This window comes from Entamoeba nuttalli (genome assembly GCF_000257125.1).
Source record: "Entamoeba nuttalli P19 unplaced genomic scaffold asmbl_8343, whole genome shotgun sequence".
Lineage (NCBI taxonomy): Eukaryota > Evosea > Mastigamoebida > Endamoebidae > Entamoeba > Entamoeba nuttalli.
This window is the reverse complement of record NW_008579083.1, coordinates 533-27971: the sequence shown is the minus strand read 5'-3', so window position 1 is coordinate 27971 and position 27439 is coordinate 533. Positions and strand designations below refer to the sequence as shown.

General features: G+C 24.8%; 14 protein-coding genes across 14 annotated transcripts; 5 read left to right on the top strand and 9 right to left on the bottom strand.

Annotated features, from left to right (window-relative positions):
• Positions 1-157: 157 nt before the first annotated feature.
• On the bottom strand, positions 158-1405 carry ENU1_184090 (presenilin 1 peptidase, putative; the record flags this gene model as incomplete). Its single annotated transcript, XM_008861603.1, has 2 exons — positions 158-313; positions 371-1405. 2 exons carry the CDS (start codon positions 1403-1405, stop codon positions 158-160), a joined length of 1191 nt encoding a protein of 396 aa, XP_008859825.1.
• A 30-nt stretch (positions 1406-1435) lies between these two features.
• ENU1_184080 (hypothetical protein) lies at positions 1436-2002 on the top strand (the record flags this gene model as incomplete). Its single annotated transcript, XM_008861602.1, has 1 exon — positions 1436-2002. The coding sequence occupies one exon, from the start codon at positions 1436-1438 to the stop codon at positions 2000-2002; it is 567 nt and encodes a 188-aa protein (XP_008859824.1).
• Positions 2003-2028: 26 nt separating this feature from the next.
• On the bottom strand, positions 2029-3678 carry ENU1_184070 (hypothetical protein; the record flags this gene model as incomplete). Its single annotated transcript, XM_008861601.1, has 1 exon — positions 2029-3678. The coding sequence occupies one exon, from the start codon at positions 3676-3678 to the stop codon at positions 2029-2031; it is 1650 nt and encodes a 549-aa protein (XP_008859823.1).
• Positions 3679-4658: 980 nt separating this feature from the next.
• On the top strand, positions 4659-5391 carry ENU1_184060 (hypothetical protein; the record flags this gene model as incomplete). Its single annotated transcript, XM_008861600.1, has 2 exons — positions 4659-5024; positions 5083-5391. The coding sequence occupies 2 exons, from the start codon at positions 4659-4661 to the stop codon at positions 5389-5391; spliced, it is 675 nt and encodes a 224-aa protein (XP_008859822.1).
• A 186-nt stretch (positions 5392-5577) lies between these two features.
• ENU1_184050 (hypothetical protein) lies at positions 5578-6996 on the top strand (the record flags this gene model as incomplete). Its single annotated transcript, XM_008861599.1, has 1 exon — positions 5578-6996. One exon carries the CDS (start codon positions 5578-5580, stop codon positions 6994-6996), a length of 1419 nt encoding a protein of 472 aa, XP_008859821.1.
• Positions 6997-7031: 35 nt separating this feature from the next.
• Positions 7032-7760, bottom strand: ENU1_184040 (DNA repair and recombination protein RAD52, putative; the record flags this gene model as incomplete). Its single annotated transcript, XM_008861598.1, has 1 exon — positions 7032-7760. One exon carries the CDS (start codon positions 7758-7760, stop codon positions 7032-7034), a length of 729 nt encoding a protein of 242 aa, XP_008859820.1.
• A 201-nt stretch (positions 7761-7961) lies between these two features.
• Positions 7962-10310, top strand: ENU1_184030 (hypothetical protein; the record flags this gene model as incomplete). The annotated part of the gene is made up of 1 exon (XM_008861597.1): positions 7962-10310. The coding sequence occupies one exon, from the start codon at positions 7962-7964 to the stop codon at positions 10308-10310; it is 2349 nt and encodes a 782-aa protein (XP_008859819.1).
• A 469-nt stretch (positions 10311-10779) lies between these two features.
• ENU1_184020 (phospholipid-transporting P-type ATPase, putative) lies at positions 10780-13991 on the top strand (the record flags this gene model as incomplete). Its single annotated transcript, XM_008861596.1, has 2 exons — positions 10780-11804; positions 11864-13991. The coding sequence occupies 2 exons, from the start codon at positions 10780-10782 to the stop codon at positions 13989-13991; spliced, it is 3153 nt and encodes a 1050-aa protein (XP_008859818.1).
• A 498-nt stretch (positions 13992-14489) lies between these two features.
• Positions 14490-19553, bottom strand: ENU1_184010 (hypothetical protein; the record flags this gene model as incomplete). The annotated part of the gene is made up of 1 exon (XM_008861595.1): positions 14490-19553. One exon carries the CDS (start codon positions 19551-19553, stop codon positions 14490-14492), a length of 5064 nt encoding a protein of 1687 aa, XP_008859817.1.
• A 124-nt stretch (positions 19554-19677) lies between these two features.
• On the bottom strand, positions 19678-21234 carry ENU1_184000 (hypothetical protein; the record flags this gene model as incomplete). Its single annotated transcript, XM_008861594.1, has 1 exon — positions 19678-21234. One exon carries the CDS (start codon positions 21232-21234, stop codon positions 19678-19680), a length of 1557 nt encoding a protein of 518 aa, XP_008859816.1.
• A 181-nt stretch (positions 21235-21415) lies between these two features.
• On the bottom strand, positions 21416-22663 carry ENU1_183990 (phosphoglycerate kinase; the record flags this gene model as incomplete). The annotated part of the gene is made up of 1 exon (XM_008861593.1): positions 21416-22663. The coding sequence occupies one exon, from the start codon at positions 22661-22663 to the stop codon at positions 21416-21418; it is 1248 nt and encodes a 415-aa protein (XP_008859815.1).
• Positions 22664-24092: 1429 nt separating this feature from the next.
• ENU1_183980 (hypothetical protein) lies at positions 24093-25001 on the bottom strand (the record flags this gene model as incomplete). The annotated part of the gene is made up of 1 exon (XM_008861592.1): positions 24093-25001. One exon carries the CDS (start codon positions 24999-25001, stop codon positions 24093-24095), a length of 909 nt encoding a protein of 302 aa, XP_008859814.1.
• A 469-nt stretch (positions 25002-25470) lies between these two features.
• ENU1_183970 (hypothetical protein) lies at positions 25471-26229 on the bottom strand (the record flags this gene model as incomplete). Its single annotated transcript, XM_008861591.1, has 1 exon — positions 25471-26229. The coding sequence occupies one exon, from the start codon at positions 26227-26229 to the stop codon at positions 25471-25473; it is 759 nt and encodes a 252-aa protein (XP_008859813.1).
• Positions 26230-26310: 81 nt separating this feature from the next.
• On the bottom strand, positions 26311-26961 carry ENU1_183960 (hypothetical protein; the record flags this gene model as incomplete). The annotated part of the gene is made up of 1 exon (XM_008861590.1): positions 26311-26961. A coding segment is annotated over one exon (651 nt), but the record flags the coding sequence as incomplete, so codon positions are not given.
• Between the last annotated feature and the right edge of the window lie 478 nt (positions 26962-27439).

Genomic DNA, 27439 nt, shown 5'->3' with positions numbered 1-27439 from the left:
CTGATGAAAGCAGTAATAGAAGATATATTAAAAGAATAAATACGGAAGTAAAACCAAAAAAATAAAAGAAATAACTAAGTTAGAATAAACATTATTAGAACCTTTTTAATGAAAGAAAAGAATAAAGTAATGTCTTGTAAATGAATTTATTTATTCATTAAGCCACATAACCATATAAATTAGCAGTTGTGACTAATGGAACTATTGCCCATCGTGACACACAATAGATTAAAGTACCAAAGAAAATAGAAATTGGTAAAGCAGGAAGAGCTTTATTAAAAACAACTAGTAAAATGAGAGTACCAAATAGTCCCTAAAGATATGAGTTTTATTTATTTTTCTTTACAAAAAAGGATGAACAATAACAAACAGATAATACTGCCACTGATCCACTAAATACAATTGTTAAGTCATACATTGCACACCTTCCAACTAATACACTATAAAACACAAAATCACCTAGTCCTAACTTTACTCCTTTTCCATGTGTAGATGATAGAGTGAATGGGTTTGAATCAACATTTAGAATTTCATTCTTAGAATCATCTGGAGATGCCAGTCCCATCCATACCGCTGTGGAATAAACAAGTGCTGGAATTGGTTCTTTTCGTTCTTGAGCCAAATTAACAAGTATTCTTAATGGTCCTTTAGGACATAGTACAGCAACTAAATCATAACATGCCATTCCAATAAGTAAAGTCCATGTAGTCCATTCTGGGAGATTTGTAAAGAATGAAGCCATGAAAACACTGATAATAATCATATAAAATTGGTTTAATTTCATTGGAGAAATATAAAAAATTGAGATAACTCCAAGCACACCAAAATTAAAAAGAAGAAAAGCAAATGAAATCCAGTCAACAGGCCAATTGAATACTGATAATAAACTTTTCATAATTGACCCACCAAATAACATTAATAATAAAATTACACTAAATAATAACCATCCTACTATTAATTTCATACATCTATAATAAAAAAGAAGAACAAATACAAAAGTTACTATTACAATCATAATAATGAAGATAACTGATACAATTATAGCAATAAGCCATATAGGGATAGTTGTTGATGATTCGATCCCTTCAGAAAATATGTATGAAGTTGCTTGTGAATAAAGGTCATTACTTCTTTCTAATAATTTAACAATAATAACAGTTAATAATAAAGTAATAGCAACAGGAGTAATAACAGCGTTAACACTTTCACTGTATTCAGCAAAAGTGATCATTTCAACTTCTTCTTCATCGCTTTTATTTTCTTTATTTTCTACTTTATTTTTTGAAAGTTGTTGTTCATCAGAAATAACATGAATTTCGTTTTGTTCAGAAAGGGTATCTATTTCTTTATTTAAGCTTTCGTCATCTTCTTCTTTAAGACGGTGGTAATGTGTTGTATCACTCATTTAAACTTGAACTGAATATTCAGTTCATAAATGAATATTGAAGAACCATCATTCACACTTCATCCAACAAACCCTACAAATAATCGTTTGGTTGAGCGTCTCAAAGAATTACGTAAACAATATCAAAGATTAGAAGAATTAAAAAAGGTAGTGGTAAAAGAATTTTCTGCAACAGCTTGTTTACTTGATAGATTACCTGAATTTTATGAACAAAAATATATTGAAAAATTTAAATGTGAACCTCCTCCATTTCATTTTTCTAAAGACCGTGTTCCACCATTAGATGAAAGACAATTAGAAGTTGGATGTTCACATTTATTAAATCCTTCTATTGAACTTGAAAACTTTCCACAACTTATTGATTTAAATGAAGATAATTTTTTTAGAACAAAAGAAGAAATAGAAAATTGTCAAAGAGAAGAAGAAGAAGAAAATAAAAATGAGAGTAATGAAGATATAAAGAAATCTATTGATGAATTTTTATTGAATGAAAATGAAATAATTGATGGAGAAGATGTTAGTTCTGATGAAGTTAAATTACCAAGACTTAATAATGAAAAAGAGATGTCGCAACTAAAGAAACAAGCAAAAAAATAAGCTATGTAATATAAATGTTTAAATAACTATAAATATAGTTTATCAGCAAAAGGTGTAGATTTAAATGAGAACGTTAAAACACCTTTAATTGAAGATGTTTTTAAATATTCTTTTATTTGTTCTTGTTTAAAAAAAGGTGGAATGAATGAATAACTAAGAAATCTTTGTTGTTGTATTTCTCTTATTACTGTGTCAATAGAAGATTTAGTAAATAAAGGTCTTTGAGGTGAGATATTAAGATATAAAAATGTTTTAATATCATCTAATGGAATATGAGGACATAGTCTAAGTCTAATATCTTCATCTTTAAGTATTTGAGGATCATCTAACATTAAAAGCTTAGATAATTCAAGACATAAAGGCATTTCTTGAAATGAATAATCATAAGAAAAAATTGTTGATAATAAAATATTACCATCATTAGTAGACAAATATAATTTATTTAAATATGATTTATATAATTTTACATCTAATGCATATAATGAAATATGTTCTAATAAATTCTTTAATGAGTCAGGAAATCTTAATTTATGAACTTCATTCATAATTTCTTGATAATTTGGTTTTGGTTCAAATTGATAAGATTTCATTAACTTATCCATTAATTTATCTGCAATAAGACAAGTTTTAGAAGTACAAAATTCAGTACATTCTCTCCACATTTCTACTCTTTTAGATTGATTTTTTGCATTAAGAAGTATTATAGTTTCAAAGAATGAAATAAATACATATTGAGTTTCTAAGAAAGAGTAATCATTACTTAAAAATTGATTAATACATTCTTTAAATAATACATCATTATTCTTTTGTACAATAAGAGAGAATAATACACAAGATAATAAAGTAAATTTACTTAACTCTTCTTTTATTTCAAATATTATTTTACTTTGTTCAGTACCAGTTATAAAATGATCTGCAAATTCTTTAGATGTTTTAAACATAAATTCACGATAATTATCCATTGAAGTAATTTCATTAATAATTTTTATAGTTTCTTCATCAAATAAATAAAATGGTTTAGCTATTAAACATGAATTTCTAGTTGCTATTGGTTGTTCAGTCTTAATATCTCTCATTGAATATCTTTTTCTTGAAACTTTAATTTTTTCAGAATCAAAAGTATTTCTAACTGGTTTTTTAATAGAAGTTGAAGGTTTAATTTTTGAAGTATTTTGAGTATTATCACTTGGTAATATAAAATTTTGTTCATCCTCTTTTTCAACAGTTTTTATAATTGGACTATTAGCATCTTTTATTGGAATATTAGCAATTTTTGAAATATTACTATTTGGATTTATTATTTGAGTAGAGATGATATATGAAATAATATATTCTTCTCCTTTTTTATTTTTTTCTTTTGTTTCAAATCCTCCAATTTGATTTTTAAATTTAAAAACTTGTGAAATATCTATTTTAAATTGAACTAACACTTTTTTTTCTTTTTTAATTTTAAGACAAATATCTTTTGTTTGGTACCGACTTTCTGATACTTTTTTTAATGTCGTAGTTAATGATATGTCTTTTCTTATATTTCTATTCATTTGAATATCTTCTATTATCCCTTTCTTATTTTTCCCTGTTTTCCATTTAATAAATACAAATTCTTCTGTTTCATTTGTAGATGTTATTTTATTAATTGTAATTTGAATTGTAACTTTCTCTTTCTTTGAACTCATTTAACAACAATTCAATTTTTAGTTCATTAGGTAAATCAGATTGTTATCTCTAAACAATAACTATAATTGACAACTAAAATTATTTTCTTTGAGTTAAATTATCTTTCCGTTGTTCTTAATTTTTATCCAAAATAGTTAATTTTTAAAAAGTTTTGATAAAGTTAATAAAAATCCTTATTGTTATTCTTCATATAGAACATAAAGAACAATCGTCATGGATTAAAACAAACAAATGTTTTCTTTCTTATTTTATTTGTTCAAAAAATTTTATTAGTACTAATTTATTATATTAAAATAAAAAAAATATACATTATTATATATCATGACTAGAATTTCATTATTAAATAAATTATTATTTCTTTTTTTTTGGGTTTATTTTATATTAGAGGAATAAACAATATTAAAAAATTTAACAATTTATTATCTAACTGCCATAATCAAAGAATTTAATAATAGCGTTTCTTTCTACACATAACTAAAATATCATAAACTTTACTTAAAACTCACTCTATTAAAATTATTAATATTTTTATTATTTGATTCTGACAGTTATTATCTCATTTAGTATTAAAAAAGTTCTTAACAATAAAAACTGAAAAAAAAAATTATAATTGTTTCAATATTGATTTTACTATCTTTATAAAGAAATACTCTCATTTTTCTTCCTTTTTGTAGAAAAGATAATATATATTCAAATGTTTTAAAAAGGAAATCTTTCTTAAAATATTCTTCAAAAATTCTTTTTTTTTTAAGTTAAAGAAGTATTATTTTAAATATTTCAAAGGAAAAAAGTAAATAAATGATGATGATAAAACTATCAGTTTCAAAACATTCAAATAAGGATTAAATGATAAAATAAGTAAAGAAGTTATAATAAATGAATAATTTTCAAAAAGAATAAATTAGTAATATAAAACAAAAAAAAAAGAAAAAAAAAAAAAGAAAAGAAAAACTTATTTAAAAAGAAAAAAGAAAAATCAATGGTGTTAATTCAACATAGTACTCTTTTTGGACATGGACCAGCAGTATTATATACATTCTTTTATTTTTGTTTATCAATATGTGGAATTTTATTTGCGTGTAGTTTTAAAGATTTTGGAAGTAAAGAATCATTAATACTTAAAATAATAATATATGTAATACCCATTTTCTTTGGAGTACTTATGATGACATTTTATTTTATGCAAAAGAAGACACTAAAAATAGTATGTATTGCATATGCAGGAGCAATGGTTTCTATGTTTATTGTTGTTATTTTTTTAATTTTATCAATTATTGGATGTGGAATTTTACCAAATACTTGGAAAAGTGGTGATATGGAAAGAAGAGTTATAAAAGAACAAGAGGTTTGATAATACATCATTTTTTTTAAATGAAATAAATAATAATATTAACAATAAATAGAAACAATGTTGTTTTGCTTATACAACAAAAACATATAATGGAGAAATATTTGCTTTTAAAGATTGTCCATTAATTAATTGGGATAATAACAAAATTAATATAACTAATTGTCATCAACTTGATGATAATAATGAATTTTGTCCAGTTTCAGATTTACAACTTGATAAGAATATTTGTAATCTAAAACCTCATCCAGATTTAGCTGTAATGATTACTCTTGCAGTTCTTGAATTTATTCAAGTATTACATTTTAGTATTTATTTAACTGCAGGATTCTTTTATCTTAGAGAACGATTGACTGAAAGTTGATAATAAAATGTAAAAGTGAAAATTTTCATGTTTTCAACATTTCTAAAAAATATTTGAATTATTGATTGAAACTATTTATTTAATAACAAAAAACTAATAACAAAACTATTCTTATTAATAATTATTTTATTATACAAAAAATAAAAATTATAAAATAAGAACTTAAAAATCATTACTAAGTTGGTTATGGCAATACCATTCTATGGGATTACTCCTGGAATGACTTTGTTCCCTGGGGCTTTTCAACAACCTCTACCACTAAATGAATGTTTGAAAAATAGTGTTGATGTTAGACAAACACTCACAGAATATAGAATTACAATTCAGACTCAAAAAGAGTCATGGCTTCAATGTATTGGGTATGATGGGAAAATTTTCTATGTTAATTGTAAAACAAAAATATTAACTGAGGAGAAACCTGATATCTTTAAAACACCAGAAGAACTTATTCTTGCTACATGTCCTTGGAAAGAAATTGAACAAGATGGAAAGGTAGTATATAAAAATAAAAGAACAGGAGAAATTGTTAATGAACAACCAGAGATATATAAATTAGTTACTCAAAGAATACAACAACTAAAAGAAAAGAATGAAAATAAACAAATTAAAGAAGAAAACGTAAATAAAAAAGAAGAAATGATTCAAATGCTTAAAGATATTGGAGTTAACTCTCAATCAACTTGGGAAGAAACAAAGAAAAAAATGAAAATTATAGATGGAATGAAAAAGAAAGAAGTTAGAGGTATTTTTAATGAATACGTTGGAACATTAAAAGAAGAAGAAAAACTTAAAATTGAAAAAGAAAAAAAAGAAAATAGAAAACGATGTGAAGAACTTTTGAGCCAAATGATACAAGAAAGAATTATTACAATAGAAATGGTATGGGAAGATGTTATTAAAATTATAAAAGAAAAAAATGAATTTTTAACATTAAGTGATAAAGATATTATTGAAATATGGAAAAATGAATTAGTTATTGAAGAAAAGAAAGGAATTGAAAAATGGAGAAAGTGTATATCAGAAAATGAACAAATGAATAATGAAATGACACGTGATGCATTTTATAAACAATGTGATTTAATGAATATACCAAAATATTATCAAGAGAAATTATATCAATTTTATCTTAGAGATATAGAACAAAAAAATGAAGATAAGAAAAGAAAACAACAACAAGATGAACAATTAAAGAAACGATTAGAATTAAAAGTAAAAACTATTCTTATTGAAATGAGTAATAAAAGAGAAATTTTATATGGAGATACTCCTGATAATTTTCTTTTAAATGTTAAAGATATTAAATTAGATGAGTCAATAAAATTAGATTTGTTTAAAAAAGAACAGTCTTATTTAAAAGATCAATACTTAAATGTCTATGATGATGTTAGAGATATTATTAATTCTAATTTTGGTGTAATAACACCAAATATGTCAACCACTACATTTATTAAATTCTATTCAATTTTTGATGGAAGAGTAAATTGTTTACCAAGAAAATATCTTGAACTTGCATTAACAGAATTATGTTCTCATTCTTCTTTAGATTCAAAAAAACATTCTCCACCATCATTAGACCTTCCATTAGAAAAAAAGAAATTAATTTAAATTTGATTGTTTTAAGAAATTAATTTATTAACAGTTTAAATATAATTAAAGATACTATCATCAATATCCATATCAACAGAATGAGAACTAACGTCTGCCGTTGTAGATTTTAATGATTGAGTTTGTTCTTGTACAACAGGAGTTAGAGGTTGGTTATTCGATAAATGACTTACACTTGATGAAGCAATAGAAAAATTTGTTGATATACTTTTCTGAGTTTCAAATACTTCTTTATTAATATTTCTAATAGAATTAAATGTTAATGGATTAGTGTCATTTGTTTTATGATTTGTATCAAGTGTTCTTACATAATCAGTATCATATAAAGAATTTCCAAGATAATTGCCAAAAAGTCTTAATGCTCTCTTTCTTCCATCACTTACTGCTTCTTTTTTAGCAAGTTCAATAGCCATTCCCTTCTTTGGCATTTCTGACATTCCAACACCAACATCTTCATGATAAACTCCATTTTTAAGTGTAACTCGAATTACAGCAGTCACTCCAACTTTAAATTTACCTTTATCTACATCAACATAATCAACATTTAAATTAGTAATACAACAACTCCATCCATCAAAACCAAATAATGCATTCGATAATTCTACAGCTTTCCAACTCTCTAAATATGTAAGTTTCATATTAGAAGGACCAGGTCTTACACTAACAAAATCAACTGGAACTTTTTGTTCTAACATTTGTTGAATTTGTTCTGGTCTTTCAAAAGTTCTATTTCCAAATCCATTTGAGGTATCTGTTTCAGTCATTTGATTATTATTTGTTTCTAAGTTCTAATTTATAAGGTTATAATTGAGGATTTATTCTTTTTTTATATCAAATAGATTTGAGAATTTTACATTATTATTTACTCATTTTAAAGTATGTTATATATAACTTAAATTAAAACCTTCTATTTTAAATACTTTCAAACAGCACTAACTAAAAAATATTAATTTCAATTAGACTTAATGAAAATTGATATTGTACTATGCAATAAAGGGGTTATTGGAGAACCAGTTAATGGTTATGTTGAAGTAACTACAAAACATCCAATATTTATTAAAAAAGTTAAAGTATTATTTAGAACAAAAAGTAGATATCCAAATTATACTAATAGTGGGTCAATTGATGCTAGAGAAAAATCAAATGTTTATATTTGGAGTGAATGGCTTAAAGATGATATTGGATTTCAAAGTATTGAAACAGAATGCTTTAGTGAACATTATAGTATTAAAGATGGAAGATTTACTGAATATGCACCTGGAGTAAATCGTTTTCCATTTGAAATTGTTTTACCAGAAAATAGTTGTGTAACCGTTGTTATGGGAAATTGCCATTTGAAATGGGAAATGATTGGTTTGGTTGAAGAAGAAGATTCTACAATCCATAAATCTCAACCAATCGAATGTCCATTATTATATTCTCAACGTACTATCGATGATTATAGTCCAATTGATTTAGAACATGATACAGAAAAATTTAATATTAAATGTTCTTTACAAACAAATAAAGTTCAACAAGGAGATATTCTTAATGGTCAATTAATTTTTAGAAATAAAATGGATAAACCCCTTGAATTATTTGTTAGTTGTGAGTCTATTTTGGAAGCATTAAAAAAAAATAATTCTGCCATGGATAAGAGAATATTTTCTCATTGTAAACATACAGTAGGTACAGGAGTAACTACTCTTGAGCTTAATATCCCAATTTCACCATTACAACTTCCTACAGTTATTGCTCCTCCATTTTCATTAACAAATAGTATTATTATCAAAGTTTCAGGAACAAATCTTAATTCTAAAGAAGAATCCGGAATGATTGTTCCAATTGAAGTATTTACACTTCCATTAAACAGAAAGAATATGGTAGAATATGCTACGTCATTAGGTTATTCATATTTGACATTCAAAAAAAAGAATTTTTATGGAACCCATAAAGTTTGTCCACCTAAAATTAACTTTAAAGAAGGGGTCGAAGAGGTTAGAGAAATTGATTCTAATATTCCTTATTTTATTGATCATATCAATAGAGTTGTTTATGATGATAAAACAACAAAACACATTTGTGATAAAATTTATCCTGAAGAATTAACATTATTACCTCAAGGATGGAGTTCTGGCTATTTTAGAAATGAACGATATTTTATTAATGCCTTAACTAATGAAACTACATGGCATGACCCAAGAGATAATCCATTACCACAACACGTTATAGAAGGTGTAACTGGATCACTTTCTATTATCCCTATTCAAGCAGAAAGTGTTGGAAAAGATAAAGGTATTGAATTAGAAATATTACTTGGTAAAACTAAAATTAAATCATCAATTGCTAAAGGAATTGATGCTGAATTTGATCCTATCCCAATACGATTTAATTTAGACCAACAAAGAAATAATGTGTTAGTTTATGTTTATGAAAATAAAGAATTATTAGGTGTTATTGAACTTGATTTAACTGAAATGAAATTCTTTTCTAATATTAAAAGATGGTATTATCTTCATCCAATAGAACATCAACGAACTGAAGCAATGGGAAGAATTTTATTACAAATTGCTTATGCATCTCCTTTAGATAGACCTCAAATCACTGAAGGATTTGATTATATTTCTAAAGCTCATTGGTACTTTTATCCACCAACCTCTCAATTTATGGAATATGTTAATAAGCTTAATGAATTAAGAACTAAATTTAATAAAGAGCCATTAGTTAAAGTTTATGATAATAAGTATATTGTCTTAGCTAGAGAATCATACATGTACTTTTTCCAAATTGATGAAAGTATTGACTCTGAATTTAGTGTCACTAAGAAAACATCTACTCAACAAACTAAACTAACTAAACCATACATAAAAGTTGACTTAACAATTAAAGTAGCTGAAGTTAGTATTATTCCATGTGAAGTTACATATGAGAAACCAAGAAGAAGATTTTCATTATCTATTAAAAAAGGAAGTAGGTCTTCCAGTAGAAAGAGAGAAGATATAATTGAAGGTGATGAGATTAGACATGAAAGTATATTTGGTAGGTCATTATCTAGACATGACAGTAAAAGTAGGGGATCAAGCAAAGACAGAGAAGTAGATCCAGAGGCATATGAAGAGTTACTTTCACCACAAACTCGTTCGAGAAGTCGTTCTTCTTCATTTGTTCAACGTTTTAATATTTCTTTGTCTTCAGAAACAAAGAAGCCAACGTATGTTATTAATACAAAGAAAAGAAAAGGGTCAGTTTCAACAGGAAGTCCATATTCCCTTGAAAGCCATGAAGAATTAGAAGTTATGAGAAATGATGAGAATGAAGGTATTTTATTAGATTAGTAACAAAAAGATTTTTTTTTGTTATTAATCAAAAAAATCTATAACCTTCTTATAACTTTTTTTAATGTTATAAATATTTTATGTTTATGAAAAGAAACTTCAAAATAATATAAAATTAGTTTAAACAATAAAAAATAAAAAAACAAAAATATATTTTATATTTTTTGTTATATAATAAAGATTTAATAAAAATATTTATCTAATAAATGTTTTAATGAAATTAGTGGATTGGATTTGCCATAGAAATAGTTTGTTAAAAAGAAAAATATATATTCTGTATAAAGAATAATTAAAAGCTAATATAATCTTAGGTTCATATCCACCCATCTTCATTCAACAACATAAAAGAAATAAAAAATTATTTCCAAGTAATGAAATATCTACAACAAAATATTCCATTTTTTCTTTCATATTTAAATTTTTATATTACCAATATAAATTATTGACAAATGTTTATTTTTTAATAAATATGATAATTAGTTGTATTCCTTTTATTTCAACAGTAACACCAATTACTGCAGTTATTCCAATTATTATTGTTCTTTGTGTTTCAGCAATAAGAGAAATTATCGAAGATTTAAAAAGACATCGTTCAGATAAAGAATTTAATAATAAAAAGTTTAGTACTATTACTGATGGAATAGAGACTATTAGATCGTCCAAAAGTATTGTTGTTGGGGATTTAGTTATTTTAACTAAGAATGAAATTATACCTTGTGATTGTGTACCTATTTATTCGTCTTTACCTGATGGTATTTGTAAAGTAGAAACGGCTGCATTAGATGGAGAAACATCATTAAAAACAGTTTATGTACCTAAACAATTATCTAAAAGTTCAGAAAATTCAGCACTTGATTTTAAAGGGATGTTAGAGTGTGGATTTCCTACATCAAATTTTAATGATTTTAAAGGTTGTTTTAAGTTTAATGGAGAGAATATAATAACATTAGACTCAAAAAACCTTTTATTACAAGGTTCTGTTTTAAGAAAAACTGATAAAGTTATTGCTGTAGTATGTTATACAGGAAAATATACTAAACAATCATTAAATTCTTCAAAACCAATAAATAAGAATTCAACATTAGATCACCGTTTAAATCAATTTGTTCTTTCTACTGTTTTCTTCCAATTAATCCTTTGTAGTATTATGGCAGGATTTGCTAGTTGGAAATATAAAAATGTAATACAAGATGAAGGGTATTGGTACCTTCATTCAATTGACCCACAATGGTCTACAATGACTTATTCAATAAAAAAGTTCTTTGGATATTTTAATTTAATATCATATACTATTCCAATATCAGTTGGAGTTACAATAGAGGTATGTAGATTTATTCAAGGAAATATTATGGAAATGGATGATGACTTTAAAATTAAAGAATTTGATTCTGAAGGTACAGAAAAAGCTGTTGGAATGAAAACAAATAATTGTTCAATGATTGAAGAAATGGGAGGAGTTCAGTATATTTTAAGTGATAAAACAGGAACATTAACGTTTGTCTTTCTTTATAATTAAATAGAATAAAAAAAGCTTTTTAACTTAATTAAAATAGTGAGAACAAAATGCGGTTTAGTAAGTGTAGTATTTATGGTGAAATATATCATAATGTTCTAAGAGGGAGTATTCAAACAAGAATTGTAGATAATCCAAAGTTACTTGATTTTCTTTATTGTTTATCTCTATGTAATTCATGTACCATAGAACATTCAGATATTGGAGATTATAATTATTCTTCATTTTCTCCTGATGAAGAAACACTTTGTGATGCCTCAAAGAAGAATGGAGTAATTTTACAAGAACATACTCAAGAATATATTTCATTAGATGTACTAGGAGAACATCAACAATTCAAATTAATATGTCAAATAGAGTTTACAAGTTCAAGAAAAAGAATGAGTGTTTTAGTAGAACGAGATGGGTTATATATTTTATATTGTAAAGGAGCTGATAATGTAATAACCCAACTGTTAGATGATAGTTCAAAAGAACTTGTCAAAATATCACAAATTCATGCTAATAATTTTGCAAGTGAAGGATTAAGAACACTTTTTATTGCAAGAAGAATTTTTACTTCAGAAGAAATTCTTCAATGGAAACAAAAGTTTGATTCAATTGATCCATTAGCAAATGACATCAAACACCAACAAATGAAATTATATGAACAACTTGAAAATCATTTAGAATTAATTGGTGTAACTGCTATTGAAGACCAACTACAAGAAGATGTTCCATCAACTATTTCAATGCTAAGAGAAGCTGGACTTAAAATATGGGTAATTACTGGTGATAAAATGGAAACAGCTATTAGTGTTGGATTGAATTGTAAATTATTTATTTCTGGTCAAAAGATGATATATTTTAATCATACTTCTGAACTTGAATTTGTTGAACATTTAGATCAAGAATTAGAAGAATTGTATGGTTCTAAAGAAATAAAAGATAATTTTTTAAATCAAAATCAACCACTTGGCATTGTTATTCATGAAAATAATATCGATTGGTTTATTAAACATCAAAAAAAATTTAGTTCTCTTGCTATAAAAGCAGAGAGTGTTATTTGTTGTAGAGTAAGTCCTAAACAAAAAGCAGATATTGCTTTATGTGTAAAACAAATGACAAAAACAAAATGTCTTACAATTGGAGATGGTGCAAATGATGTTCCAATGCTTACTCATGGGGATGTTGGTGTTGGGATATATGGTAAAGAAGGCAATCAAGCTGCTATTACAGCAGATTTTGCTATTAGAAGATTCAAACATTTAACTAAATTAATTTTATTTTATGGAAGAAATGGCAAATACCAAATTACTACTCTTATCAAGTTTTGTTTTTATAAGAATGCTGCATTCTTTCTTATGGATATTTGGTTTGCTACAATATCCAATTTTACTTGTCAAATTATCTATGATGATTGGGTTATGACTTGTTTTAATACATTTTTTACTTCACTACCACCAGCTGCTATTGCCTTATTTGATTATGAACTTCCTTGGGAAACAATTAAATTGTATCCAAAATCTCATAGAGAAACATTCACTGATAAACAATACAAAATTAAGTCTTTTGTTGAATGGTATTTGTATGGTGGACTTCAGTCAATTCTCTTTTTTGTTATATTTTATTTCATTATTGCCCCATCAGATGTGACAAGTTTTGATGGAAAAGTAAATGGATTTACTTTCACAGTTGTTACAGTTACAACATACAGTCTTTTCTCGATTTATTTAACTATGTTCATTTATACAAAGCGGGTTGGAAATACAATTATATTATCCTTCTTAGGGAGTATTTTATTATACATTATTCTTTACACTATCATTATGTTTGTCCCTGGAATGTCAGTGAGAAATATATCTTATTGGGGGTGGTTGTTTACATTGAAACAACCACTCTTTTATTTAATGATTATTATTTCTATGGTCATCACTGTCTTCCCTCAAATTGTATCAATTTATTTCCAAAGAAGAATAAAACCAACCAATACACAATTACTTCAAGAATATTATTTTAATAAAAAAGGAAAGTATGTACATGTAAATGAGGCTCAATCACCTTCAATAGATAACCAAACCTCAAGCGTTTCAATAACAAGTTGTGACCAAGAATTAGATGTATTTGTTGACTCTACAATGTATACTCGAACAAATCCAACTGCTTTAATCAATGAAGAAAATGAGTAAATTACCGTTACTAAATAAAACAATATTTTAAATTGACAACAATAAATAAAAGATTTAAGATAATGCTTTATTTCATTCTTTTACTATTTTTTATTGTTAATGGCTATGTTAAATAAGTTTTATTGTTCAAAAATTTTAAAGAAAGAAACAATTTTTGAAAGCAATAAATATAAATAAAAGAATATTTTATATACAAAAATAGTATATAACATGAATGCTTTTTAATGATATTTCTCTTTACCAACCATTTTTATGAAGAAATATTACTAAAACTTATTATAAAGTACTGTTACAATTAAAAGATAGTTTTGAATGATAAAATCATCATATAAAATGAAAGATTTATGAAATAAAATGTATTAAAAAATAATTAATTAATAAACAAATTAAATTAAAATAGATAAACTACTACCCAATGTTATTAAGAGAAAATAAAACTTAAAATTAATAAAAGACGTTGCGTGGAGTAATTAAATTCTGTTTGAACACAATATTCATTTAATTAGATTTTAAAGTAATATAATTCAAAGAATAAACTACAAAAGAATTAGCATTATCTTTCTCACAATTTACAACAAAGGTCCAATTTGTTGGATCATCATTAATTAAACAATTTGATTGAACACTTATAATAGTCCATCCATCAACAAATGGAATAGAATCCAATAAAACAAATCTATCTCCAAGGAAAACATATGTAGTAATTTGGTTTGGTTGAGTGAGAATAATGAAATCTAAAAATAAGCATGTTAATGTTGTCATTGAAATATAATCCAAATTTAATTGAATTTCTTTGTGAATACCATTAAGGGTTTCTACATGGAGTGTATTTTGATAAACATAATAAGAAAATCCATTTGCTGAAAGAGAGAATAAATGAGGAATAAATAATTTTGTATAAATGGTTGTTCCACAAATAGATTTACAATAAAAAGAGTTTTCTGTAAATAGGACAATACATTTCTTTGATGAAATAAAGGCATTTTGTATTGGTTGAATTTCTTCGATTTTTAATATAGTATTTTGATGATTGTTATTGTAATATTTCCATTCTACTCCAATAGAATTCTTTAAAACATATTCTATTGTACCTTTTTTAGAGTCAATAATACTAAGAATCTTTCCATTTACATCTACAACACTTCCTTTTTGTTTAATCAGAGTTTTTCCATTTAGTGATTCAATAATAATCATTTCATTACCATCATAAATAACATCAATATTATTTAACCCTTCTACTTTCTTCATTTTACAACTTCTCATAAAAACACTAATTTCATTAAATCCAGAATTATTACTTTTAACTGAAAACCCTTCTTCTCCAACAGTAAGAGCAGTTCCATTATTTGTTGGAAGAACATTTATTTTAATTCCTTCTTGGTTTAAAAAAATTCCACTAAAATCATATTCATATTTCTTCTTTGGTAATCCATTTAATATTGAAAAGGCTTTTAATAACCATTTATGTAATTCCTTAGATAAAACTGCCATTTCAAGAGTCATTCTTAATATATATAACCTTTCTAATGACATTAATAAAGGATATGAATAAATTTCTGGTACTAAAGCACTATTAGCCAGTTGGTCTATTGAACGAATAGCTTTTCCATGCAAAGTTTGAGCTTGATAAAATGGTAACAATAATGTGAATGGAACAATAGAATATAACAAACAACAAACATCTACTGGTTCAAGTTTAACTGATGTCCTTACTTCTGGATTAGGACTTGGAATCAAACTAAATTCATTTCTTAACAAATTTTGCTTTGAACGATCAATAATATGACAAATTAATGTTTCCCAACTCATTGACGTGTCGATCCAAGGAAAGAATGGATGATTATTAATATCATTGTATGAATATCCTGCAAAAAAATTAAGTTGATTTATAAACATATAGTTACTCATTCTTCCATTAGTCCAATCCTTAATGATAGTTGATTGGTTAAATGCTTTAATTGGATCAATATAAATAACCGTTTGTATTTGATGGTTTAAAGTAATGTGAGATAAGTTATTTAAGAATTTTAATGAATCTTTCATATGAATCAATAATGGACGGTGATACTTTATATATAATTCAATATATTCTTCTCTTCTCAAAATGACCATTGTAATAATATTTAATCCAAATTCATCAATTTTTGATGGTGTTTTGATAATTAATTGAAGGTTATCAGCATTAATATAAATTCTAGCAATTTCTTTCTTACTTAAATAAATAAGAACACCATCCATGCCATCATCACTAGTAAGTGATTTGAAATGAATTAAACCTTTCTTTTTTTCAAGGACTTCTCTATATTCATTTTCAAGACTTGATGGAGTGATAATACTAATATTATTTTCATCTATAGAAACTGGTTTCAATACAATAATTGGTCTTACCTCAGAAAATCCAATTTCTTCAAATTTGAAAGTATTAGAATTTACAATATCAATGAGGATATTTGATTTAAAAGCATTTGACCAATTTCTTCTACTAGAAGTGAATAACCTAAGTCTAATATCAGTATCACTCATAACTAATCTATTATAATCCATGGGTGCAACGTCAAGATTAGGATATTGAACTTCTTTAAAAACAAATGAAGGATTATTTCTTGGTTTATTTTCTTCAACTTTCAATACATCAGCTTGAACTTTTAATCCATTTTCATGAGTTTTATAGAAAGAAACTAATTCCTTTCCAAATAATTGAATTCCTTTAAAATCCAATTCCATCTGAGGTTGTTGTTTAAGGTTTAATAAATACATCATATTTGATATATCCCTTCTTACACTTGGATCATTACATTGTTTAACAATATCATAAAGATGGAAAATAACCCAACTATCATATCCTTCAATTTGTGGTCTTTGAACAAGATATGGAGGAATTAATTGTAATGTTTTTCTTAACAAAGGAATATTATTATTCTTTAAAGCAATTGAATGAAGTTGACACAATATTAAATGAACAATAAAAACATGTTGCATTGATGCTACTTTAGAATTACATAATTTTGGTTGTGGATGATGATATTCTAAGCATTTTGTTATTAACTCATAATCTTCTTCGAAATGAGGTAATGCAGTATCACAACCATAACTACATGTTCTACAAAAGAAATCACTAAATAGTAATATCATTTGAATAACCATTTTATCTCTTGAATCATTATTTAATTGACAAAGAACATTTTTAACTAAACATTTTAAAAGACTTCTAAATATAATATAAAACTTTTCTTTGTTTTGTAATTTTGATAATAAATAACAAATAATATTTTCTAATGATACATTTTGTTGTTGAAATGCAATTCCAATTATTCTTGCAAAGATATTTTGTAATCTTTGTAAAATGTTGTATTCTTTTGAAGATACCAATGATACAGCTATATCAATAAATATGGTTATCCAATATTTACTTTTTAATAAATATTTCCAAATAATATGATTTTCTAAACATTGAACAAGATCATTTAATATAATATCTAATACAACCATGTTATTTGATAAATTATTTGATATTGCAATACTTATTGATTTAAGAAATGGTGTAAGAAAATCTTGTTTTAATTTCATTTGATTCATATTAAGAAGAAATCCTTTAGAAGATAAATACCCAGTTGTGGTAGTATCAATATATGTATTTCTAATATTATTAAATGAACATTCAATAGCTATTTGATATAATAATGGTGTTAAACGTGTTGAGTTCATTGCATCTACAATAACATTATATTTAACTTCTATATTAATTAATGCCAAAAGCCTTTCAATATTACCTTTTAAAAATGATGGATTTTGTTGAATATAAAGATAAAGTAATGCAGTTTTATTCTTTTTTAACATAGTTGATATAAAAGACTTTAATTCTCCTTGAGAAGTTAATACCATACAAACATACATATAAATTAATAAAGCTTCTGTATTAAAATCGTTTGTTTGAATTGCAGTGTCAAGAAGATGTAATGAATCAGTCATAAAATATTGAACAACATAAACGTCTTTAATTATAATTGAAGTAATATATTGAATATATCCACATCTCCATTGAAGATGAGCTCTTGGAATAGTTTCTTTTTCAAATTCTGGAATATCATCATATAAAATCCATAACATTAAACTCCTATATGATAATTTTTCAAATAATTTGAATGGTAATGTTCCTAAAACAGTATGGCTCATCGACTCTTGTAATTCTTTAATATATTCTACTCTAAGTGAATCATTTGGCCACCATCTAATATCAAAAATATGTCTAAGTATAATATTTCTAATAGAAAGAAAAGAATGAGAATTAATAAGTCTTAATGCAAAAGAAATAAATTCTTTAACAATTGGAGTTTGTAATTTTTTTGTTTCATTAAAAGTATGTTCTTTTGTTATTTCTGCTAAATTAATTAATGTTTGAAATATAGTAGATATTTCATTATTTTCAATAGACTCTTGTCTCAACATTTTAAAAGTAGACAACAATCTAAAATAAAGATCAAGTATTTTTTCACAATCTTCTAATGCTCTTGTATTATATTTTTGATTTAATAAAATAAATAATTTACTAATACCACCAATCCTATTAATAATAGCACCTGGTGTTTCACGTATAATTGTAACAATTGGTGTAAAATTTGATATTTTATAACATTCAAAAAGTAACATATCTTTAGTTAATTCTTTTTGATCATATCGAATAATTGTTTCTTCTGGAAGTATTATTACATCAGTTATATCACCAGTAAAATAACTTTTAGAATTACTTGATATTCCACCAATAGATATAATTGCTTCTTCATTTTTTGGATAATTTAAAGAAAATGTAAAATTTTCTTTTTCGATTTCAACAACAAGACGTTGTTCTCTTTTAGAATGCATTATTATTAAATTATACCATTTTCCATTAACAACACGTCTATTATTTAATTGTAAATCATTTTTATTTGGAGTTGTTATTAACGATGGTGTATTAAGTCCACATTCAATATAAAGAAATCCTTCTTTTATAGTAATGGTAATTCCAATAGAAGGAGATTGAATTGATAATATAACACCATTTCCTCTTGATCTAAATGTTAAAGAAATTCCCCAATTATCAGTAGTTCCAATAGTTATAGTTTTATATAAACAAGTAAGAAATCCAGGAAATGCATAATATCTTTCAGGACCACCAAATCGAGCCAAAGAATTAAGTAATGAAAGAATTTCAACATTACAATTATTAGATGTAATATATAAATGAAATAAATCAGTGAAATCTTTAGTAGTTAATCTAATTTTAAGTAATTGTTCTAATAAACCTAAAATAACAGATAATTCATTTTCATTACTTGTTTTAATTTTTTTAACAAGTTCAGAAGAAAATGATTTAGATAATTTTGATATATTTAATGGATTTTCTGTTATTAATAATTGTAATGTTTGATATAAGCTTTTTGGGTTTATATAATTTCTTATTTTTTCTTCAATATTTGGTACTATTTGATATACAGAAGAGTTAATTGGAATACTTGGATCATATGGTACACCACAAAGAATAGGAATAGTTTCTTCTAATAAGATTTCATTAACATCTTCCATTTTAATTTAAATTATTCAAAAACTAATTAGAAATTTTATAGATCTTTTGTGTTTTTCTTTTTTCTTATTTCAATTTAATGTTAAATAATTTAAATTTGAATAAACAATACACATCAATTATTATTTAAAAAAAGTTACGAGTTATTTGTGAATCTTGTTGAAGAATTGAATTAACTGATAATTGAATCTTTGAGACAATATATGGTTGATCAAATTTAAATAACTGAATGAGTAATTGAATATCCTCTTTGTCTAAATCTAAACAATTTTGAATTTGTTCAATTAACTTTTTTCCAAAAGGAAAAGAACTGTTAATAATAAAATAAAATAATTTCATTCCTCTAATAATCATAAAATTTGATGTTTGTTGTAATAAATATACAGCAGTATTTAATTGGTTTTGACTAATTAATTTAACAAATTGTCTAATAAAATCTTCTATTAAAAAACAATGATCAATTGGAGCTAAAAATGAAATTGGATTGATTGGATTTACACTAGTATTTACCTTTAATCTTTTATTAATAATATTAAGAAAATATGAAGACCTTGACTTATAATAAGAAATTGTATCAATGTCTTTCATTGATTGAACAATAAACTGGGATGAATCAATTAAACAAATTGGAAATGGAAATTGAAAATATTGTGATGGGTCAAACTTAGTTACAAATTGAAGAGTAAAAAATGGGTTTATGTTAATTGTCATTTTATTAGAATGAAAGTCTTGAATTGCAGGTAAAGCAAATGGATCTAATAAAATTCTAATATCAGTAATAGTATCTGTTGAAAAAGGAATACAAATAGTGTAATAACTTTGAATATAACCAGAAATTATAGAACATAAATATCTTGTATATTCTTTTGAAGTATTTTTTGTATGAGTTGATATATTAATGAATTGTTGTTTATTATTAAATACATGAATAAATTCATCTATTTTATCAATTAATACATATAATTCTTCAATTAAATATTCACTTGAATCTTTATTGTTAAGAGTAAAATTTGCTAATTGATAATAATAAAATATACGATTTATATAATCATAAAGTGAGTCATGAAACATTTTATGATTAATAATATCTTTTGGTAAATCAATTCCTATATTAAATATAATTACTGGATATTCTGTTGGTGATTTTACCATAAAAGGAATATGTAATGTAAATATTATTATATCAACTTCTTCTCCATTTTTTATTCGTTTACCAAATTCATAATAATAATATGTTGGAATATGTGTTGTTTGAATTCTAATTTCAGTTGGTCGGTCAATATGAATTGAAGTTTTTAAAGGAATTGATTTATAATATTGGTTCATACCATAATTTTTTACTCGACTATGAAAATCTTGAATAACTTGAGTATTTTCAACATATTCCATTATAAGTTGTTTACTATTCATTTCAGGATATGAGATAATGTCCAACAAAAAAACATAACTCATTTCATTTCCTTTTTTCATATTAAACCTTCTAGGAACCTTCCAACTTGTTTCTGAAAGAAGGTCTTTTGATGTTACTTGTCCTATGATTGTTTCAAATGATCCCCAAATAACACCCCAATGTTCATGTAATGTATGTGATGATAATGACTTAACACTAAAAAATGATTGCCGAAGATAAGTGGGTGAATTATTACCTGAAAATGGAGAAGATATACTAATCCTTTTAGACATAAATAACTCTAAAATAAATAGTTCATTGGCTAGTAAGTCAAATATATAAAAATATATATATATAAAAAATCCATTGAGTAAAATATTTAAATTTGAAATTGTAAAACTTAATAAAAACATTTATTTCTATTTTAATTTTTAATAAATAAAATTTGTGAAGAATAAATTGAATTAATTCTCTTTATTCAGCATCGTCAAGGTTAGCAACACCTGGAAGTGGAAGTCCTTGTAAAAGTTCAAGTGATGCTCCTCCTCCAGTTGAGATATGGCTGACTTGTTTATCAAGACCGAATTTCTTAAGAGCTGTTGGAGTATCTCCACCACCAACAATAGTCAAAACACCAGCTTGGGTAGCAGCAGCAACAGCTTCACAAAGAGCTTTGGTTCCAGCTGAGAATTTATCAATTTCAAAGACACCACATGGTCCGTTCCACATAATTGTTTTAGCAGCAAGGATTTTTTCTCTCCATAAAGCAGAAGTCTTGGGTCCACAATCAACACCTTCCCATCCTTCTGGGATACCTTCTTCAAGAGTGCAAATTTGAGTGTTAGCATCTTCTCCGAATTTATCACAAGCAACAAAGTCAAATGGAAGAAGAATTTCAACTTTCTTAGCTTCAGCCTTAGCAAGAAGTTCTTTACACATTTCAACCTTTGAAGCATCAAAGAGTGATTTACCAATCTTCATATTCTTTGAAGCAGCAAGGAAGGTATAAGCCATACCACCACAAATAATAAGTTGATCAACCTTTTCAAGGAAGTTGTTAATAATTGGGATTTTATCAGCAACCTTAGCTCCTCCAAGGATTCCAAGATAAGGTCTGTTGATATGATCAAATGCTTTAGCAAAGTATCCAAGTTCTTTCTTGACAAGGAATCCAGATACCTTTGGGCTTAAATTAACACCAACCATAGTAGAGTGTGCTCTGTGAACTGTTCCAAATGCATCATTAACATAAACATCACCAAGTTTAGTTAATTGTTCTCTGAATTCTTTAACCTTTTCTGGGTCAGCTTTGACTTTCTTTCCATCAACAATTGATGATCCTTCTTCTTCTGGATGGAATCTAACATTTTCTAATAAGATAACACTTCCTGGAGCTGGATTAGCACATGCCTTAATAACTTCTTCACCAACACAGTCATTTAAGAAAATAACTTTGTGTTTAAGAATTTCTTCTAATTTTTCAGCAACTGGTTTAAGAGTAAGTTCTGGAACAACATGTCCATCTGGTCTTCCAAGGTGTGAAGCAAGAACAACAGCTTTACATCCATGATCGAGGCAGTATTGAATTGATGGAATAGTAGCATCAATTCTTTTAGTGTTAGTAATTTTTCCTTTTTCCATTGGAACATTAAAATCAACTCTCATAAAGACTCTTTTGTCTTTAACATCAATTTGATCAAGACTCTTTTTAGTAAATCCCATTAAATATAAGTTTTTTATCTTGATCTTTTTATACCTTTTCATATGTGTGAATTCGTGTCGTTTCGTATTTTTTGATGACTGCGTCTTTTTCTTTTTCATTTTTCTTTCCTTCTTTATATTAATTTTTTACTATTCTTTGTTATTCACTTTTTTCATTTATTTGAAGTTCTTTTGTTTAATAAGAAGGGTTTTTGAAATTTCTCCTTTTCTAAATTTTTTGTTTCTTATATATTTCTGAACTATCATAATCTTAACTAATACTATATATTTTAAATTGTTATTTGAATTATCTTTTGTTTTCTTTATTGTTTTACTCTTTTTTTTTCTCATTATTATTTAGTTAATTAACATTTAAGCGTTCATATATTATGCATTGAAATAAAACAATTCAGTGGTGTTGTAAATATTGTTAAAAAAAACATATTCAAAAATAAAAAAATAAAAACCAAAAAAATTTTGTTTCAATTAATTCTAAAAGAAATAATATAAAATATAATGTTTCTTTTACTTTAAGATCTTTTAAATACTTTAATAGATGACTTTTATAAATTAAATTAAAGGAATAATAACAATGAATTATATAACCATCAAAATAAAAAAAAACGAATAAAAGAAAAATTAAAATGAGTTAGAATTAAGTAGATTATAAGTTTTTAATTATAAAATAAAGAATAGAAGAATTAAAACATAATGAAATATCTAGTAACTGTCAAACCATAATAATACTAAATTTTATTTAATATTTGATTTTATAACGTATTAATAATCTAATATTAGAAATTAGTGTTATAGTAAATTTCAATAATTTAATGATATTATTTTTTCATAACTAATTTGTTTAACAAGAAAGAATTATTTTAAATTGTTTAAATAAAAAAAAAAATGACAAGAAATGATTTTAAATAAATGTCTTAAATCTTTTGTTTTGTTTGAAAAACAGAATTTTTTTTATAATTAAATTATCTCCCAAATACTTAATTAAAAAAAAAATTTGAAAATAAATTGAAAAAAAAACATAAATGATTTTTTTAAACGAAAATAACTGAATTTATTTGGTTCATATCTAAAATATATTTATAAGTGGTAATTAAAATTTTCTTATTCTCTTTTTTTAAAGGAAAAGACTTTTACTTTTCAGTAATTATTTTCAGAAAGAATTTAAATGGAATCTCAATTAAAAGATACTTTTAATGAAATAGATGAAGATCATGATGGAATTATTTCATTTTACGATTTTCTTTCTTCAGCAATTAAATACCAGGTTAATGTTAATCAAATTCTACAAGTGTTTAAAGAAATAGATCAGAATAAAGATGGAAAAATATCATTAATGCAATACATGAACTATTGTGATACAAAAAAATACACTACCCCCTCCTAAATTGAAGAAAATACAATTGAATTTTTTTTATCCAAAATAAGAAATTAATTATTTCTTAGAAACAATTTTGTCGACAACTTTACCGGCTTCTTTTTTTGTTTGTTTATCAGTCTTTTTAGTCATTGTACTCTTGAACTTCTTACTAAGAGTCTTCATAGATTTTCTTAATGGTTTTTTAAGGACTTTTTTAGCTTCTTTCTTAGCTTCATTTCTTGATTTAACAATAATTAAATATTGGTGTTCAAGTTTTCTAATTAATCCATCGATAGCAGATCTACAAACCATCTTAATATCAACGTTGTTAACACCTTCAGAAGTAGCTTCTTCAATTCTTTCAACAATCTTCTTATAATATTTATTATAAGCTTTCTTAGAGACTTTCTTGAATTTGTCTTTAGCCTTTAAGATATCACCTTCATTTTTATGGTCAATAGTCTTAACTAATTTTTCTGAGGCAATTTCAGCAGCCATCTTAGCATATTTATGAGCAAGGGATTGAGTTTCTTTTAAAAGGAGTTTTTGGTTGTGCTCAATTTCTCTTCTAATATGAGTATTTTCTTCAAGACCAACTCTATGCTCAATTCTTGTTTTTCTAACTAATCTATCTCTATCAGGAAGAGCAATCTTATCAGCCATTTGTCTCATTCTTCTTAAAATAGTTCTTTTTTGTCTTCTAATTTTATCCATATTTTTATGTAATTTATCAATTTGGGTTTCAATCTTCATTCTATCTGCTATATCAACTGCAAGTTTCATATCATTATATAATATATCTAATGCGTTTTCAATTTTTCTTTCTCTGTTTTCAAGAGCTAATAAAGTTCTTTCATTTCTTCTATTAGCATTTTTAATTGTTCTCATTCGTTTTAAGATGGTTTTACCATGAATAAATGGATTGAACAAATCTTCTTCAGCAAGTGCACAAACACAAATAAATGCAAAAAGGAATGCTTTCATTCACTAAAATAATATAATTATTAGTTCTTTTTTTTGAGTTGATTTATAATTTCTTCTATTGTTTCATATTTTTTTTTATTTTAGTAGCATTTCTGAAAATTCTTTCTTCTGTTAGTATTTCTTGTTATTTTAAACTACTTATTAAACTTACTTATTAATTTATTTATTTTTTAAGAATATTTTTTATTTTGTATTTATTCTTTTATTGAATAAATAGTTTTATAAAATGGATTTGAATGTAATTTATTCTAATACAATTATTATATATCCATAAAAAAAATTAAATAAAATTTCTTTACTTACAAGACAATTTATAAGTGTTGATGTTGATATATTAAAAATTATAAAATATAGAAATAATTAAATATTATCTCATAATTTAACTTTACAATGAAAAAAATTATTCTTATTGCTTCAATACGTTTTTTTTATTTTCTGAAAGATAAAAGAATAATTGGAAAATAAATTATTAAAGATCTTCTTTTGTTTTTACTTGTTTTTCATCATCTTCTTTTTTATTTTCTTCAGTAGATTTGTTTAAAATGATATTGTCAACATTTTTTACTTTATTAATAAATGATAAACCACAATGTAATTGTCTATATTGATAAACTCCTTCACCAATTTGTTCACTAAAACACGTTTCACATTGTTGTTCTAAAATAGTATCACGATAAACAATACATTGGTTATCATTGAATGCTTCACACAATAATTTGTTATTATGTATTCGATACATAGCAGATGTTCCATCAGGAAAAGCAGTACAACCACTAAACATTGACTCAATAACAGTTGCTTTATTACATAGTCCTTCTTTAGTTAATCCTAAAGTAGAATTAGTAAAGTAAGCAATTGCCTTTCTTTCATCACTATCTAAAGAATCGATTATACTAACTATTTTTCTAAAAGGAGGTTGGTTAGCATTAGTACATGTATTTAGTTCTAATGGAATTAAATTATTCATATAATTATCTTTTGTTTTTTCACAATGATCATTACCAGTATACATATCAGTTCTTAATGACTTACCATCAGTACTAAGAGTAAATGATATTGTTTCTAAAATATTTGATTTAGGATTTGGTTCTGTTCTTATTAAACAAGTGTCTAATTCTCTATACTCACATCCAATAATTTCTTTACAGTCTCCATCTAAATAAGCACATTCCCTTAATAGTTTTGCATAAATACAATAATTAGAAACTAAGAAAAGAAGGAATATCATAATTTAAATAATTTTAAGTTTTATTTTTTATTTTTATATAAAAAACCAATTAAATATTTTTATTTAAAAAGAAAATATAAATTATAACTCTTTTTGTTGTTTTGGTAATGTGTCATTCTTTTCTTCTTTTTTGTAACAATTAACATTTACATATCTTATTAACTCATTTCCAAAATATTCTTTTATACATAAACCACATGGACTTTCAATATTTGTCATTGCTAAATTTACACATTCTTTATCTCTAAATGTTTGTAACGTAAGTGTATTATTAATAACACTAGCTTTTGAATATGTTCCTTCCATTACTTCAACACATGAATTATAAATAACTTGAATTGTTGATAACATTGAACATGGTTTAGTTTCATTGTCATTAGAAAATACAAGTGTTGTATTACTTAAATAACCTACAGCTCCTTGTTCAATGTTATCAAGTTGATCAACAATAGTATCTATTATATATATAGATTTATCAGCAACACAAACTCCTAATTGTTTTATTGTATTAACTTGATTTGGAATAGAACTTTCATTAAGACAAAGTCCATTTGAACTAAACTGATAATTAATAATTTCATTCTCTTTTTGAACAGTTTTTGAATAAAAATATTCAATTGTATTTTTAGGGTTTGGAATAGACAAACAAGTATTCAACTGAATAAATTCACAAGAACTAATTCTCTTACACTCTTCATCAAAATACATACAGTGTCTCAAATATTGAGCAGAACAAATAGAAATAAAAATAATAATGAAAATAATTACCATATAAATATTTCTTTCTTAGTTCTTAAAAATTTTTTAATTACTTATTGTTGCAAAAACAAACAACAATCTTTTTTAAAGAAAATAATTGAAAATTATGATATACAATAAATACACTAATGGAAATAATTAATAAAAACTATACAATAGGTAAATAAATACACAGTCAATACTTATGATGCTTTATAGTTTTTTTTAATTAAAGGAATTATTTTAATTTATAATACACAATGAAAGGATTTTATAATAAATAGCATAACAACTATTATATCAAATACCTTTTGAATAGAAGTACTTGAAATAAATTGTTAATAATCAAACTTTTATTTTTTGGTTTTCTAAAAATGTTGAAAGGAAAGTTGATAAGGAATTATATTGTAAAATTCCTCTTTTCAGGGAAGTTTAATCATTCATTGAAAATATTAAGAATGAACTCTCTTGG